Here is an 18,019-nt window from a genome sequence, read left to right as displayed (position 1 = left end):
AAGTGGGAGTTCTTAAGTAATATGATTAATTGAACTTAAATTTATCATGAACTTAGTCCTGGTAGTATTTTGCAAATTATGTTGTAGAACAATAGCTTGTATTGTTGCTTTCATATGTTTATTTTGACATGTTCCTAGAGAAAATTGTGTTGAAAAATGTTAGTAGCAATGATGCCGATTGGATCCGTGATCTGAGGTTTATCCTCATTGCTGCGCAGAAGAATTATGTCCTTGATGCACCGCTAGGTGACAAACCTATTGCAGGAGCAGATGCAGACGTTATGAACGTTTGGCTAGCTCAATATGATGACTACTTGATAGTTTAGTGCACCATGCTTAACGGCTTAGACTCGGGACTTCAAAGACGTTTTGAACGTCATGGACCATATGAGATGTTCCAGGAGTTGAAGTTAATATTTCCAGCAAATACCCGAGTTGAGAGATATGAAGTCTCTAACAAGTTCTATAGCTAAAAGATGGAGGAGAATCGCTCAACTAGTGAGCATGTGCTCAGATTGTCTGGGTACTTCAATCGCTTGAATCAAGTGGGAGTTAATCTTCCAGATAAGATAGTGATTGACAGAATTCTCTAGTCACCATCACCAAGTTAGTAGAACTTCGTGATGAACTATAATATGCAAGGGATGACGAAAGTGAATCCCAAGCTCTTCGTGATGTTGAAATCGACGAAGGTAGAAATCAAGAAAGAGCATCAAATGTTGATGATTGACAAGACCACTAGTTTTGAAGAAAAGGGCAAAGGGAAAGAAAGGGAAACTTCAAGTAGAATGGCAAACAAGTTGTCACTCCCGTGAAGAAGACCAAAGTTGGACCAAAGCCTGAAACTGAGTGCTTACACTGCAAAGGAAATGGTCACTGGAAGCGGAAATGCCCTGAATATTTGGTGGATAAGAAGGATGGCAAAGTGAACAAGGGTATATTTGATATACAGGTTATTGATGTGTACCTTACTAGTGTTTATAGTAGCCCGTGAGTATTTGATACTTATTCGGTTGCTAAAAATTAGTAACTCGAAACAGGAGTTACAGAATAAACAGAGACTAGTTGAGGGTGAAGTGACGATGTGTATTGGAAGTGGTTCCAAGATTGATATGATCATCATCGCACACTCCCTATACTTTCGGGATTTGTGTTAAACCTAAATAAATGTTATTTGGCGTTTGCGTTGAGCATGAATATGATTTGATCATGTTTATTGCGATACGGTTATTCATTTAAAGTCAAAGAATAATTGTTGTTCTATTTACATGAATAAAACCTTCGATGGTCATACACCCAATGAAAATAGTTTGTTGGATCTCGATCGTAGTAATACACATATTCATAATATTGATGCCAAAGATGCAAAGTTGATAATGATAGTGCAACTTATTTGTGGCACTGCCGTTTGGGTCATATCGGTGTAAAGCGCATGAAGAAACTCCATAAAGATGGATTTTCGGAATCACTTGGTTGTGAATCATTTGATGCTTGCGAACCGTGCCTTTTGGGCAAGATGGCTAAAACTCCGTTCTCTGGAACAATGGAACAAGCTACTGACTTGATGGAAATAATACATACCGATGTATATGGTCCAATGAGTGTTGATGCTCGTGGCAAGTATCATTATTTTCTGACCTTCACAAGATGATTTGAGCAGATATGGGTATATCTACTTGATGAAACACAAGTCTGAAATAGTTGAAAGGTTCAAAGAATTTCAGAGTGAAGTGGAAAAATCATCATAACAAGAAAATAAAGTTTCTGCAATCTGATCACGGAGACGAATATTTGAGTTACGAGTTTGATCTTCAATTAAAACAATGTGGAATAGTTTCACAGCTCACGCCACCTGGAACACCACAACGTTATGGTGTGTCCGAACGTCGTAATCGTACTTTACTAGATATGGTGCGATCTATGATGTCTCTTATCAATTTACCACTATCGTTTTGGGGTTATGCATTAGAGACAGTTGCATTCACTTTAAATAGGGCACCATCGAAGTCCGTTGAGACGACGCCTTATGAACTGTGGTTTGCAAGAAACCAAAGTTGTCGTTTCTTAAATTTTGGGGCTGCGATGCTTATGTGAAAAAGTTTCAACCTGATAAGCTCGAACCCAAATCGGAGAAGTGCGTCTTCATAGAATACCCAAAGGTAACTATTGGGTACACCTTCTGTCACAGATCCGAAGGCAAGTTATTCATTGCTAAGAATGGATCCTTTCTAGAGAAGGAGTTTCTCTCGAAAGAAGTGAGTGGGAGGAAAGTAGAACTTGATGAGATAACTGTATCTACTCCCTTATTGGAAAGTAGTTCATCACGAGAACCAGTTCCTGTGACAACTACACCAATTAGTGAGGAAGCTAATGATAATGATCATGAAACTTCAGATCAAGTTTCTACTGAACCTCGTAGGTCTATCAGAGTAAGATCCGCACCAGAGTGGTACGGTAATCCTATTATGGAAGTCATGTTACTTGACCATGATGAACCTACGAACTATGAGGAAGCGATGATGAGCCCGGATTCCGCAAAATGGCTAGAAGCCATGAAATCTGAGATGGGATCCATGTATGAAAACAAAGTATGGACTTTGGTTGACTTGCCCGATGATCGGCAAGCCATTGAGAATAAATGGATCTTTAAGAAGAAGACTGACGCTGATGGTAATATAACTGTCTATAAAGCTCGACTTGTTGCAAAAGGTTTTCGAGAAGTTCAAGGGGTTGACTACGATGAGACTTTCTCACCCGTAGTGCCCATAATACATAGTTCCTGATTTGGCAATGAAAGTAAATATTCCAAGACTGCCTTACCCGCATAATCTTTTTTACAAGCTCTATCGATAATATCGTCTATCGCTAGCCTTCTCCAGACTTTTTTTGCCCTGTCGCATAGAAACAACAGATGCTTTGTGTCTTCTGGCCCAGATGAGCAGGACAGTCAGGTGAGACTTTCACATGTCTATTAGCTAGCTTAACATGGCACGAAAGAGTGCCATGAAGCATATGCCAAATAAATATTTTAACCTTTGCTGGACAAGAAAGTTTCCAAATCCTCCCCCGTCCCATCCCATTGATATGTCATAACTTGTTCCCATATTGGTGGTCCCATTCCACAAAATAAGCAGACTGAACCAAAAAATTTCTGTTTTTTTTATGAAATTTCAAGCTACGAAATCTGGCTTATCATGTTGCGATATAGTGATCACAAGCACTCACTGGACATCAATAGGTCATAGACTATGTCTGAGAAGATCGCCATCCCAACTATTGAGGATTGGATCAATTAAATTTGCTACCTTCCGTAGCAACTGGCCTCCCAAGCAACTGTCCGGCCGCGTCCTAGTGGTTGCATGCATCACCACTGACGCATGTCCACAATACTAGAAAGACCAAGGCTAGCCGTGACACGTGTCAACTGCACCAATACTTCAACACAAGTGCATCGTCAAAAAGAAACGAGGAGCCTTAGACATAGTCTAATTTGCAGGGGTAGACAAAGGTTTAGCACTACATAAGGGCGACTTGACGCCAACATTAATCTCTGCTCTTTTGCTCTATCTCGTTCATCCAAACATTTCCCATTTATCTATGTAATGTTAACAGTTGCACGTGAGAAGTGTATACCTAGATGACATTGAGCACTTATAATTCATAGACCAATCTTCATATATAGGAAATCATCACACATTACAGATAACAGAAGAGATGAAATACCCACATCTAGACATCCACGATGAAAACTTGTACATAAGCTGCAAGTCGCCATTGCTGTGCAGGTCAGCATTTATTATGTAAAAAAATCTATAGATATTTAGGGAAATTTTATTTTAAGTAGGTAGGATGCTATATCCATGAAGTTGCAAGCACGAATGGGCCCACCAACTAATTGTGAGCCACACTGAACTTGGACAAGGATGTATGAGCTGCACCAGGGAAGCCGAAATCAATCCACTGACAGGTCATTAACCGCCAGTTACGACTTTGTTGTCCCCGGACACGACATGGTTGCTCCCTGATACAACATTATTGTTCCCAGTTACCATATTGTTCCTGCCAGATACAGTATTGTTGTTCCCAGTTACGACATGGTTGCTGTCAACTATGACATTGTTGCTCCCAGATGTGACTGTGTTGTTGCTCCCAGAAACATTGTTGTTGTCCCCAGATACGACAGTGTTGCTGTTCCCAGATACAATATTACCACTCCCAGATCTGACACTGTTGTTGGTCCCAGTAATGGTATTTGGCTGTTGTTGTTGGAGTGTTCTTCTATTGCTCTTCACATACAATAGCAAGTTAGTGAAAGCAATACCTAGTGAACGACCGACAACGGTGAGGCCCTTGAGTAGTGTCAAACCCTTGGGTACCTCACTGACCAAAATGAATTATTTGAGAGATCCAAGTACCTTCCTGGCGAAGCCCCGCGGCGCTTGGAGGTCGTCAGGGTGGCACATCGCGTAGGCCGCTGGCAGGAGAAACGCCAAGAAGGCGAGCACCAGGAAGCATTTCGCCATGGATTCAGCAGTGGCCTGTGGTATGGTATGTATACACAAGCAAGAACTCTGCAAGAAACAAGTTGGGATGCTGGTGATTCTCAAGTGCTCTTGGCAAAAACTGCTTGGGTGGTGCATCTCATGTTATACTCGTGCATGAGTGTGTAACCATGCGTTGCAAGTACGTACTAGTCAGTGGCCACAATAGTCAGTGTGCGTGCGGCGTGCCAATTCAAACTTTATTTTCATGCATGGTGGAAATTGGTGGGTGCATATGGACCATGGACGCAAGCTGGCAGCTCCTGCGCCTCAGCTTCACTGGCCCCGTCCCGTTGTCGTGGACAGGTCCGCTCTAGTCCATTCATGTTTCTCGACTTTTCTTAATAAGCCAACTAATGGAAATGACTTTTATGGCATATTTTTTGTACGCACAATAAAAGTTTTTCTTTTTGCGGAATTACAATAAAAGTATTACCTTCGAGAACAAACTTAACTTTATTATGTGCGGACAAAGTGATCCTCTGCTACTTTGTGAAGATGCTGCGTGCATTCTATTTTCACATGGGAGAACTTGCTCTTGTTGCATGGTGTTCTGTTTCTAGAAAGAAAAAAAACTGTCTCTCTCCAATTGAACTGCCAAAACGTCTTGTATTTAGAAACAGAGAATGCACGTAACACCGAAAGGCAACAACACAGTACGTCCTTCATGTAATAGTTGCACAAACTGACGCTCGACATGAAAGTTATAATTAATTCTTGATAGCCCTAGCTAAATCCAGTGTACTGCTACCTGCACATCAATATCACCAAGCAATGCCTTTGATCCGGAGAGAGTGCAAGGAACGAGTTATAATCATTTGCTTGCAGCGCAAAGTGGCGAGAGAGGCCATTGATGCTGACAATAAACAGACTTAAGTATACCAAGGACGTAGATAAAAGGCCCAACCACAATCAGCGATAACAAGATTACGTGACTCAAGCGTTTCCCTAAACTATACCCCTTTTATTGAACATATAAACCCTTCTAAACTCGTAGTCACAACCGTTGCCTCCACGTCGCCTTTAAATCGCTATGCCATCGCCTGTTAATTCGGTGCCCCACCGGGGGCATTTTGATAATTTCACGTCTAGATGTATAAAACTCAGTCGCTCAGTTGACGAACCCTAGCCGTCGCCCGCTCCCGCACTCTCCTCCCCCTCCTGCCTCTTCCCTTCCCCGCCTACTCCTCCTGTCGCCGCTGCCGCCTCCGCTCCTGCTGTTGCCACATCGCCGCCCCAAACCCCTGCCGCATCGGAGAGAAATCCATGGCGGTGGACAAGCCAGGCGGCGGCGGGGCCTCCTCCTCCTCGCCCGCGTCCACCACGGACCGACCGCGTCAGTAAGAGGAGAGGAGCAGCAGCCGCAGCGCGTCCTCAGTCCGGCCTCGATAAGAGAAGGGGAGCAGCAGCCACGCTAGCTGGCTCGCACCTCGTCGCCACCTCTCCTCACCTTCTCCCAGGTTCCTGATCTGGAGCAGGAGGGAGGCCAGGCTACCCTTGACACGCATGTACTCCCCCTTTCCCCTTTGTGCCCTCTCTCTCTCTCTTCCCCGACCTCTCTTTCTTGTTACACACAGATTCATTGGAGCAGCACACCTGGTTTTAGATCTTTCTTTAACTTCTCCTATTTGCTATTGTTGTGTCAGAACTGATGGATATCAAGGATTGCTACCTTCAAGTTATGTTTCCCCGTTATAAGGACTCCATTCAATTGATTATTTTTTATGGCTGCAGATGTGGAATGTTCTCACTATCAACTATGGAATAACTAGCAAGTAGTGGTGTCAATGGCATCCGTGGGAGACATTTTGGTGGCACATGGACATCACGTTCTGGAATAAAGTAAGTCTCACAATCAACTTGGGAAGATGAGGTAGGCTGCCTTCAATTTTCTATCTGGGTAGCAGCAACAAATTCATGAAAAATCTACCGCTTGTTGCCTTTATTATTGTGATCTATGCAAAAAGTAAATTTTGCTTGAAGATTGCAGCACACACGGATTGCTTGGCAGACTAAAATAAGTAGGAGCTTCTGATTGGACCCTTCAAGCAATAGTGTTGTTAATATATTAGTTATTATATTATGTTACTAGAGCATTAGAATAACTTCCTGATATATGTGTTTATATGATTTATGACATTTACTGCAATAATATTGATGGCCAGGCACTATACTGTGGATAAACAAAAAAAAAATCAGTTTTTCTTTTCGTAGTTGCAGCAATTTTCCTGTACCAATAGTGTGACACTACACTACTCTTCATTTTTACAGGCCATGGAACAATAAATAACTTGGCAACGGATACCCTGTGGTCTACAATTATACTGTAATTATGTGTGCACTTTGGATCTATTGGATGTCTAAATGTATTGTTAATCGACAACTACTGATGCAAAGATATGTTCTATTTGTAATATGAAATGATTCTTATTTGTACCTCCAGCAGTCCTTCTCACATTTTCTATTTGTAATATGAAATGATTCTTATTTGTACCTCCAGCACTCTTCTATCGCTCCTTTTAGAACTAATGACATAAAAAATGTGGTCTGGAGTCTGGTCGTGTTTGAACAAAGTTGGTCAGAATGATATAGTTGTTTTCTTCAAGTTCATTATATTAATTTTTTCAGTATATAGATTATTTATTTGTTCACACAATACATGGAAGGAGATGTGTGTCGAGAGGCACATGAATATGCACGTGGGCTCTTTTTCAGCATGGTAGTCTAAAAAACTGTGGTATTCTCAGAACACGTAGAAAATGCTTTGCTATCAAACCGGGCAAGTGCAGATTTCCTTGAATATAGTTTATTTTACAATTGTGTTGCCAACGTGCTTCCATTGTTTTATCACCATAAAATAGTTCTAGGTGCTCATATAAAATTTAGTGGCGTGTATGGGTGATTGTAGTGCAGTTTTGTTTATCTGCTTGCATTTTCAGCATTATAGTGTTGATATACTATCTCAATAAAACAGTGAATACGTATAATATGTACAAGCTACATTCAAGTTATGGCAGTGTGCCTGGGTAAGATGAACTGGTAATCTTCTGCTAGCTGAAAAAAACTTTTTTCGTCTTTACATGTGTTTCTTGTTGAAACTCTTTTTCGTCTTTGCATGTGTTTCTTGATGAAGCTCGTGATTTTCAAGTTATGGCAGTACATATGTCTACCCACTTGCATGACTACCGATATTGTCCTTATTTTGCTCCTCCTTAGCCTTGTTCTGTTAGTGCAGTTCTTTTAAATAGCAGGGACAGAGTCCCAGAAAACATGCCTGATTGCTTTTCTTAGTGGCGCACTTGCAAGTATATGTGGTAGTTTCTGTTAGTTTCTCATGCTTTTCTACAAAGTGATAGGTTAATAATGTCATCAACAATTTTTTCCTTAACTGATCAATATCTTAGAAGTTGTCACTCATTAATTTTCTTTTCCTTATCTGATCTCTAGCGAGTAGAGTGATTTATTTTCGCTATACCTAATTCTGATCATAGGTAATGACAGATTTGTTTTCATTAAATGAGATTCTTGTTTTGTGTTGATTTTACAAAATTTCTGTAGCTACATATTTGCTCAATCCAATAGACAGATTTTAATCAACCTTTATTATAATGTATTTCCAATTGTTCATAACTACATAAATTTTTGTTGTGATTTTGCAAGATTTCGAAATTATTGTGTTTCAAAATTGTTATACTGATTCCTCAATGCTCTGTTCATGGCTTTGTTCTTATTTTATCCAAAAGACAGATTTTACTCAACCTTCAGTATAATATTTGCTTTGTTCTTATACTGATTCCTCGATGCTCTGTTCATGGCTTTGTTCTTATTTCTGAAGCTATATATTTGCTCTATCCAACAGACAGATTTTACTTAATCTTTTGCCTTTTAGAAAAAGGGAGATGCCATTTAGAGCTTAGTCTGTCCAACTTGATCTTCAACTTGCCGCTACTGTTCCTAAGCATTTTCCTGAAAACTGTTGTATTTGCTTTAGAGAATGAGCTCACCTTACTCAGAAGATATGCCAAGTAAAAAATTAGAAATTGAACAATTAGTTCCGCTCTTAAATTTTGCACAACAGTCCAAATTATCCAATAAATCATGTGTTAGCAGGGTCAAATTATAGAAGTTGAATCACTTGTTCTAAATTACCCAATCCAAATTATGGATGTTAATAATATGCTTTGTGTTAGACTGTTAGTCAACTTGTCGAAAGCCGGAGCTGGGTTGAGGAGCCGGCCTCCGCCTTTGACCATTACGTGAGAAGCAACACCGGTGTTGGCCGTTCCGTGTGCAGAGTGTGTGAGTTAGTGATTTAATTCCATCCTTTCCATCTCATGATGTGATTTTTCCTTTAGGATGAATTAGTAACTTTGTGTGGAGGTGGCAGCACTACCTGCTGGTTGGTGTAATGCCGTGCTTGACAGGGTGATTTGCAATTCCGAGTTTGTTTAATGGCTTAATGTCTAAGCACTCATCCCCTTATTCTGTTGTGTTGTTACCAACTTGGTTTGCAAGGAACAGACCTTCATCTGTGTACATCAAGATTGCTAATTGCCAGCTGAAGGTTGGTTTTGTTATCTGAGTAATCAGTTTTGTCATCTTGATCAACGATGCAATTTCAGTGAGGATATGTTTACGTTGCTTATTACTGTGCTTGACAGGGTGATAGTAAAGCATGAAGATGCCTAAGCTTATGAGGAAGCTGCAAACTGCGACCAAAAATTCTCACTTCAGGGTATTTCTTTTTACAATTTACTGCGCAGGATACATATCCTTCGCCATTAACATTCTTTTCCTCTCAGGTACTCTCTCTCTCTCTCGATCTCAAAGAGGAAACGAGGCAGCCACGGCCTCCTTGCCCCCCCCCCCTTCTCTCCCTCTCTCCCGTGCCTCCGCGCTGCTGCAGTACTCCCGCGCTGCACACCGCTGCTGCTCCCCAACCACGGCGCTATGATGGTGCTTGCTCGCCTGGTCGCCGCCTCGTCTCGCCCAATCTTGATATAGTCCGGGGCGGCGCCGGCACCGCTCGACCGCGTCGTTGCCTCCTCTGGGTCATGAGAAGCGCCACCATTGCCTCCACCCCCACTGGGCAAGGAGCTCGAGGTGTTTGGGGGTTCGTGTTTCCTACACAGGCCAAAACACTATTGGAGCCTTGGAGGTGTGTGTGCAGCTCTAATTTGCTAACATCCTTTTTTTCTTTTACCGCTGAATGCATCTATCAAATGAACTGTGTGGGTGCTTTCAGATAAGGATACTGGTTTTGTAGATTTAGTATGATTCTGGACCATACTCTGAAACTAAAATGCACTAGATCTGTACCCCTGTATCTCTGGACATACTTTGGAACTAAATTATACTATTATGCAAGGTTGTTTCTAATGACAGTAAACTGCATAATGATGTTTCAAATTATTTTGCGCAAGGTTGTTTCTAATGACTTGTCCATTTGCTTATTTCCTTGTTCAGTTTGAAACCAGTCGTTTGGAGCAGATCAGCTCAAAAGAGATCCTTTGTACCATTTGCAGACTACCCATCTCCCTCTGGTAATTCGTTTCTGCTCCGTGAATCTTGATGTACAATTCCCATTTCACTTACTGGCAACAACCATTCAAATTAGCTGATAATGAAGGAGAGTGACAGGCCTGGAGTCTCGCTCGCCTCTGTTTTCCCCCTGTGGACACACATGAGACTCAGATCTTGGCTCGTCGTAGAGGAATCGATAGCAAGAATCAACCAGAGAAAGGATGTATACAAGGTACTCGATGGTTTTCCCCCAGCACTAGCTTTGTGTTGAGTTCATTTTTGTATTTTTCTGTTTATGACTGAAGCGAGAAGCTACACATTGTTATTATCCTTTACAGCCTCACGCATACACACAGTGCACATCCAGGCCGTGCAGTACACCATGACCCTCTCACCTTTGCCCATGCCTATTATACGTGTGCAAAGCATGTCAATAGTGCCCAGCACAGGAGCTGCACCCATGCTACATGCCCTGCTTTATTTGTTACAGTTCTACACAAGTGGAAACCCCAAGCTAAATTATAGAGAACAAAAATAGCTCACAGTCAGAGATCAGATTGAATGAGGACCGGTGCTCTAATTGATTCTTTTGCAAGGAGGGGTTTCAGTGTTCAAACATAATGCATTTCCATTTTCAGTTTGACCAAACTTGTATGCGGAGTAAAAGGAGAAGGTGGGGGTATAACGACATATCCGTGATTACATGGTCAAAATACAGACCTAGGATATTTGAATGTTTCCATATAAATGTTATCCTCTACCCGCAAAATAATAATATAAATGTGGTCGTCTTATATTTGGTAGCTTCCTGTTACCAGGATTGATAGCTATCGTATTTCATTCCGTTGTTTAGTAATGAATTGTTGTGATGCATTTTTTACTTTAATCCTTGCTACTTTTACAGCAGCCTTCTCGCGCAGATCATTTTGTATAGATGTATAACGGCATGCCCGTGATTGCTCTGTAAAAACCCGGCCTAGGATATATGAATACTTCCATATGTGCAGCCTTCTTGCGCAGATCATTTTGTATAGACGTATAAAGGCATGTCCGTGATTGCTCTGTAAAAACCCGGCCTAGGATATATGAATACTTCCATATAAACTTATGCCTCTTCTATTTTGTAGCTTCTCATTCTAAAGAACGATATATATCATATTTCATTATGTTGTTTCGGTAAATAAATTTCCTTTCTGACTCTTTTTTGTTAAGTATCCAAGTAAGAGTCTGATTAGTAGCGGTGATTTCAGAGCTCGAGGCAGAGATGGCGGAGCTCGGGCGAGCTCGAGACTATGGATCCAGGGCTTGAGTGCTCACGGGATGGAGGTGCTCAGGATGGAGGCAGGGGATGGCGCCCTGCGGGAAGTGATTTATGTGCTCCTTGATCAGTTTTTTTATAACTGATGGCATCTTACATTGTTGTCTTTTACCGATTAACTGGTTAACTCTTTTCCTAAATGGTCTTAGATTTCTGCTTTCTATTTGCGCCAGTTTCTTTTTACAAGAGATGAGATCTTACACAATATATTTTTGCCTTGGTTGATCTAATTAAAATTTTCCTTCAGCACGTGCATATGATGTTAATATAAAGCTATTTGGAAGTACATATCCATGGGCGAAAAAATATTATCATGTATTTTGTCTGTCATTTTGCTTGTGTTGATGTAGTTTATTGAGCTTTTTCACACGTCATGATATTATGCCTTAATTTCTACTAGGCTGCTTTTACATTTAAAATTCATTGTACAAACATTATTTACCTAATTTATGGAAACAATAAATTTGTAGCTCAGGTCATCTAGGAGATAATGTAAACCAAGTCGCTCACCGGTTTAAGATGGTATGTTCTGAACTTTCGTTGCTTTATGAAAGGACAAAAGATGTTAGACATGCATGCTACTACAGTTGAGCCATTTTCAGTTTTCTACATGAGCCACAGTGCGGAAGCCTTTGGACAGGCACTTACTTTGTGGTAGAATGTGTCAAACATACTCCCTCCATTCCAAAATAGATGACTCAACTTTGTACTAACTCTTTGTACTAACTTTAGTACAAAGTTGAGTCATCTATTTTGGAACGGAGGGAGTAGGTCTGTTTGCTAGAATATGTGCTGTGCCGATGCTGCAACTAGCATACGCAAAATCACTTTGTTGTATATTTTTCATAATGCTACATTCCATCAATTAAATGACTTCTTATTGTTTTGAATCTACTTACATAGGTGTTTAAAGATTTACTTTGTTCCAGCGACTACTTTGGATCACAGGAAACTAAAAAAAAAGAGGGCGCCGCCACCACCATCATCAGGCTGGCCCACATCCACGCGCTGCTCGGCGTCACCAAGTCACCGGCACAACTCCTCACGCCCAGGTCGTTCAACATTTTCTTCCGCTTTTGGTGCGTCACATTTAGAGTCTTTCTTTCCCATTTTACCGTGTTTGCATGGTAAGATATTTGGTCGGATTTGAAGGTTCGTAGCCTTGGCTCCAAAGCTTCAAGCTCTTATAGAAATTAGAACTGGGCCTTTTAAAATAAGTCCTGCATAATAGTGTTGTTCAGTGGGATGCAGAATTTTTTTTGTCTGATCGGCTATCCTTGGTGCTGATTTAAGTACTGATTTCATTATCATATGACTACAATAAAGAAGCTGTGTGTATAAATATTACTAACTGCTGATAGTTTGCATCAGTGATTTCAATTCTGTTGGCCCTCCTTAAGATTGCTTGGGTGTGAATTTTGTGTCTGACTAATTAACAGTTCTGTTAATACTGATATGTCTTTGAACATTATATGGGTATTGCATCGCTTGTACTTATAGCAAGTGGAATTTTTTTTCATATGTTTCAATATGTGTCCGAATAATATTAATGTACACTCTTTCAATACATGGCTTACTCTTGGCCTTTGCGCCATTGGCGCAACTGGTCATCTAGTTATCCGAATAGGTAAACATACCCGTGCTATCACCTAACAACGGCTGCGCCCGAAGGCCCTAGGCGCTTGATTCTCCACACGTTAGAATAGCACCAGATACAGATCCATCAATGCATGCATTTAGCTCGGATGATAACATCATTTTTGTGGAAATTTTATGCTGTTAAAAGCATAGCCACTGGGGCAATTCCAAAACTACACACAGTGTAACGAACATACTCTCACTTGGATACACGCCTTAAATTTGGGATGAATCCCGACCAGCCAATTCCCGAACAAGTCCATTATACTAGTAGTAGCAGGTGGATTAAAGACTACATGGATTGTACACCAAATAAGGGCAAACCAGCAAGAGAGAAAAAAATGATGATTCTTTCTTTCTGCATCCCTACAAGTGACTTAATCCGCCCATTCGTCAAACTGGGATAGTTAGAGAAACAATCATGTAAGACTAAGATGGCATGCTAAAAAAATCTGCAAAAAAGTAGTCTAGAAAGTAAATACATGGCCGCCACGATGTTGTTAAACGATAGACTTGTAGGATCGTGACAACATGTAACGTATGTATGTGCATGTGTTTGTTTCTTGTACAAGACTGGTTGTTAGTAGGATAGATCCTTATCTTGTATAGCTTGGACTAGGGGTCAAGTCCATAACAATCTATCGCACCTTGTAACCATGTTCAGCTATATTAACACGCATGCGTCCATGACATAAGTCATACACTTCCACAAATATTTTCTTTCATGGTAATCAGAAGAGGTAATATCACCAGTGGTATTGCACCTATTGCACCTCAAGCTTAATTTTCTTTTTTGAGAATCACACCTCAAGCTTAATGTACTGTAGGAAAAAGCTTGTGCTACTTAAATGGGCTGCAGTCGTTGCAGCCCATTTAGAAGATGTTAATTTTTTTTAAAAAATCTGTAAATTATAATCACACTGACACACATGCTAGTACTCTGAATTTTACAAACATTATTATTTCAAGAAAAATATAAAACGTGTGTGGATTATAATCATAATAAATGCATGTATTATTTAACAAAAATTATAAAGCAGACACATGCGATAAATATTCATGTGCACACAAAATAAATACGCAGATGTATGCAATAAAACCCCTAAAAACATATGTATGCAATAAAACAAATTACTGAAAATGTTACTGTAATTTTGAGAAATATTTACGTATTATTTAGACAATATTGTTTTTATTAACAACCATGAGTGTTTAAAAATGTGTATTAACTACAGACATTTCAAATATACAATCATGGATTATATTTCGAAAAATATTAGATTTATACATGTATAGTGAATACAAACATTGTACATGCGTGATTATATTTAATTTATAGAAATATATGGATAACAAAATTTACTAAAATTTATGCACATTCAATGGTGAATAATTTCGCTCATGACTTATATTCATAATTTTTATGTAATGTAAATATAATTCACGAGTTAATATTCATATATACATTTTAAACTATGAATAATTTTTAGTTATAGATAAAATATTAACAACATACCCATCGATTATCAAAATATGCTTGCAATTATTTAAATTTTTTAATTATTAAATAATATTTATGAAATGTACTTTTAATATATTGAATTATTTAATATTGCAAAAGATCTTTATTTTTAATTAAGCTATTTCAACTATATTAATGTTTCAAAATAATAAATGAACAATTTTTAAAGTTAGTTGTTTTAGTTTTATGTATAATATTCATAATTATTAATACCACATGAACAGTTGAACTTTATTTGTATTACTGTGATTATGAGTTACAGACCTTTTACATTTAAAACAAAATTAACATGCACTAAATGGGTTGTACTGAGTGCATCCCATTAAAGTTTTTTTTAGAGGTAACATGCCTTACTTTACTAATCAAAAGTTCGAGTCACCGGTATTACAGAAATGTCATGAGGATTCAGAAGCCACAAATGGCGTCCCTCATTGACGAGGAGATGACCCCTAGGTAGGCGCATCCACATTGAACGATTTTCAAAAGCATCAGTGCAGCAAGTGCCCCTCAATCCCGCAGTAGTACGACAAGACAACCCCTCCACGGCGGAGGAGCATGGCAACAGTGCACCCCTCCCCGTTGACGGAGGAGGTGTGGCTACAGTGAGCGCCGCTCCGCTGCCCGGGCGAGCGGCGTCCGCACGGCCCGGCACTGTTCCAACTACTCTGTGATGTGACCGGAGATGTGCCACAATGACGCCCTGTCGGCGGGGCCCACGCGAAGACCAACACTATGACACTGGGGCCCGCTCCCGTGTAGATTTACCATTGTACCATGGGGGTCGGCCTATAAGACCCCCCAGGAGCCCTCCATGCAGAGGGGCGGCTCCCCTTCGGTTCACATGTCCATATCCACCACCCACCCACACACACACATTTTTCCATGGAGAAGGAGAGAGCTAGCTCTTCTTCCTCCTCCATTCAACACAACTCAAGGAGCATCATTGTAGTCCTCTTGTGATACGTCTAGTAGATCTTGTAGGACTAGGTGTTACCTTCCACAGACGGCCCCGAACCTGGATACATCGTGTGTCGCAGATCACTTGTCCCCAATCTCGCTTCCGGAACCCACCGACGTCCTTTGGCCCCAACCATGTTCGATAAGCCTACCCATGGCATCTGCCGTGAGTATACCATGACGCTCATCTAGATGTAAAGCATGTTTTGCTAAACTACGTGCCTCCATATTGAAGAGCCGACCTTCAAAAACAAAATTACATGAAATAAAGTTGCTACTAGTAGCATGTATCTCATTCACAATCGGAGCAATAGGCCCCAAAGTGCCTCCATTTATGTCCTGCACCACTGACTTACAATCTGAAGCAATTTTGATCTGCTACACCATGAGGTTCTTTGCGAGAGAGAGAGAGAGAGAGAGAGAGAGAGAGAGAGAGAGAGAGTGTTTCCCGACATGCAAGTGCTTCGAGAATCCTAGGATCCGTCAACCCTTGAGAGACTAGCGCCGACGAGATTGCATACACGCCTTGGTCATGTTCACAAACGAACACGTCAATGTGTACCATCAGCGTCGAGCGTGATACGCAAGACACGTCGCCGAAGGAGGCTCACCGGAAGCGCGATACGCAAGACAATCCGGCGAGCGCTTTTGAAGACCTGAAACCCCACGCGGCCGGGAGAGACCCCGTCTGGACGCACGGCGGTGATGGGCTGCCCTAGGTCGGTTCGCCCGTCCCTAGGACTTCGTAGATCAGAGCTCTCCAAAGCGACAAACACCGATGAACGAGAAGCAGAAAACTAGGATATGAGATGAAAGTTTGTAGATGGGTTTTGCGATTGTGTGTTGTTCAATCGGCCGTCAACTCTTGTCAATATAAGAGGCGAATGGACTCCCCGTACAACAAAAGGACTCCAAATCACGTACAAATCTTTCCAAAATTAACCGAACTCGGATTTAATTAAATCTCGGACAACAGTTCGGTTTTTAGGTCCCATAGGCCACAAACGACCTAAGATGAAGATGAACCAAAAAGTAAACTTGACCGTTTCGACAAGACGAACAACTTTTGTGTGGAACGTTTTTTGATTCAAGGTCGTCACGTGGGCCGAAACGCTTGCGCAAAATAAACAATTGGTGGCCCTACCGATCAGACACATGTCTGATTGGGCAGACGACTTTTTGCGTGATGGCAGGGCTGCACTTGAATGGCTCAAACTTTTACATACGACCTCGGATTAATACTTTTTATATCAAAATCGACTATTTCGACGAGACGAAGACAATCCGTGTAGAAAGTTTTCTCATTTGAGGACGTTCTTGAGGCGTAATCGGCCGAACAGTGCTCCGGATACAAAATCTCAGTATTTCGAATACAAATTCGGCCTTCGAGATGAGATCGGATGGCGATGGTGAAGGAAATATGCCCTAGAAGCAATAATAAAGTTATTATTTATTTCCTCATATCATGATAAATGTTTATTATTCATGCTAGAATTGTATTAACCGGAAACATGATACACGTGTGAATACATAGACAAACATAAAGTCACTAGTATGCCTCTACTTGACTAGCTCATTAATCAAAGATGGTTATGTTTCCTAACTATAGACATGTGTTGTCATTTGATTAATGGGATCACATCATTAGGAGAATGATGTGATTGACTTGACCCATTCCGTTAGCCTAGCACTTGATCGTTTAGTATGTTGCTATTGCTTTCTTCATGACTTATACATGTTCCTGTAACTATGAGATTATGCAACTCCCGTTTATCGGAGGAACACTTTGGGTGCTACCAAACGTCACAACGTAACTGGGTGATTATAAAGGAGTACTAAAGGTGTCTCCAAAGGTACATGTTGGGTTGGCATATTTCGGGATTAGGTTTTGTCACTCTGATTGTCGGAGAGGTATCTCTGGGCCCTCTCGGTAATACTCATCACCTAAGCCTTGCAAGCATTGTAACTAATGAGTTAGTTATAAGATGATGTGTTACAGAACGAGTAAAGAGACTTGCCGGTAACGAGATTGAACTAGGTATTGGATACCGACGATCAAATCTCGGGCAAGTAACATACCAATGACAAAGGGAACAACGTATGTTGTTATGCGGTTTGACCGATAAAGATCTTCGTAGAATATGTAGGAACCAATATGGGCATCCAGGTTCCGCTATTGGTTATTGACCGAAAATAGTTCTAGGTCATGTCTACATAGTTCTCGAACCCGTAGGGTCCGCACGCTTAACGTTACGATGACGGTTTTATTATGAGTTTACAAGTTTTGATGTACCGAAGTTTGTTCGGAGTCTCGGATGTGATCACGGACATGACGAGGAGTCTCGAAATGGTCGAGACATAAATATTGATATATTGGACGACTATATTCGGACACCGGAAGTGTTCCGGGTGATTTCAGAGAAAACCGGAGTGCCGGAGGGTTACCTGAACCCCTCCCGGAGAGTTAATGGGCCACATGGGCCTTGGTGGGAAGAGAGAGGGGCGGCCAGGAAGGGCCGC

General features: G+C 40.9%; 1 protein-coding gene and 2 long non-coding RNA genes across 3 annotated transcripts; 2 read left to right on the top strand and 1 right to left on the bottom strand.

The window, feature by feature from the left end:
* Positions 1 to 3,971: 3,971 nt before the first annotated feature.
* On the bottom strand, positions 3,972 to 4,602 carry LOC123115291 (putative uncharacterized protein DDB_G0286901). The gene is made up of 2 exons (XM_044536485.1): positions 4,416 to 4,602; positions 3,972 to 4,286 (listed from the first exon to the last, which is right to left on the bottom strand). Exons 1-2 carry the CDS (start codon positions 4,521 to 4,523, stop codon positions 3,972 to 3,974), a joined length of 423 nt encoding a protein of 140 aa, XP_044392420.1. The 5' UTR covers positions 4,524 to 4,602.
* Positions 4,603 to 8,798: 4,196 nt separating this feature from the next.
* On the top strand, positions 8,799 to 9,585 carry LOC123114250 (uncharacterized). Its single transcript, XR_006456466.1, has 3 exons — positions 8,799 to 9,105; positions 9,203 to 9,276; positions 9,344 to 9,585. It is a non-coding gene; the product is annotated as an uncharacterized lncRNA (long non-coding RNA).
* A 7-nt stretch (positions 9,586 to 9,592) lies between these two features.
* Positions 9,593 to 12,729, top strand: LOC123114251 (uncharacterized). The gene is made up of 5 exons (XR_006456467.1): positions 9,593 to 9,699; positions 10,008 to 10,084; positions 10,182 to 10,296; positions 11,315 to 11,904; positions 12,286 to 12,729. It is a non-coding gene; the product is annotated as an uncharacterized lncRNA (long non-coding RNA).
* The last annotated feature ends 5,290 nt before the right edge of the window (positions 12,730 to 18,019 follow it).

Source organism: Triticum aestivum, chromosome 5B (genome assembly GCF_018294505.1).
Source record: "Triticum aestivum cultivar Chinese Spring chromosome 5B, IWGSC CS RefSeq v2.1, whole genome shotgun sequence".
Classification (NCBI taxonomy): domain Eukaryota; kingdom Viridiplantae; phylum Streptophyta; class Magnoliopsida; order Poales; family Poaceae; genus Triticum; species Triticum aestivum.
Note: the sequence above shows the minus strand (reverse complement) of the source record. Positions and strands in the feature narration are given on the sequence as shown.

Bases quoted from the DNA above. Each gene is read 5' to 3' on its own strand.
- LOC123115291 (XM_044536485.1), bottom strand. From the start codon at position 4,523: ATGGCGAAATGCTTCCTGGTGCTCGCCTTCTTGGCGTTTCTCCTGCCA. The intron at 4,287-4,415 runs GTACTTGGATCT...TTGTATGTGAAG, and splicing joins CGCGGGGCTTCGCCAGGAAG to AGCAATAGAAGAACACTCCA.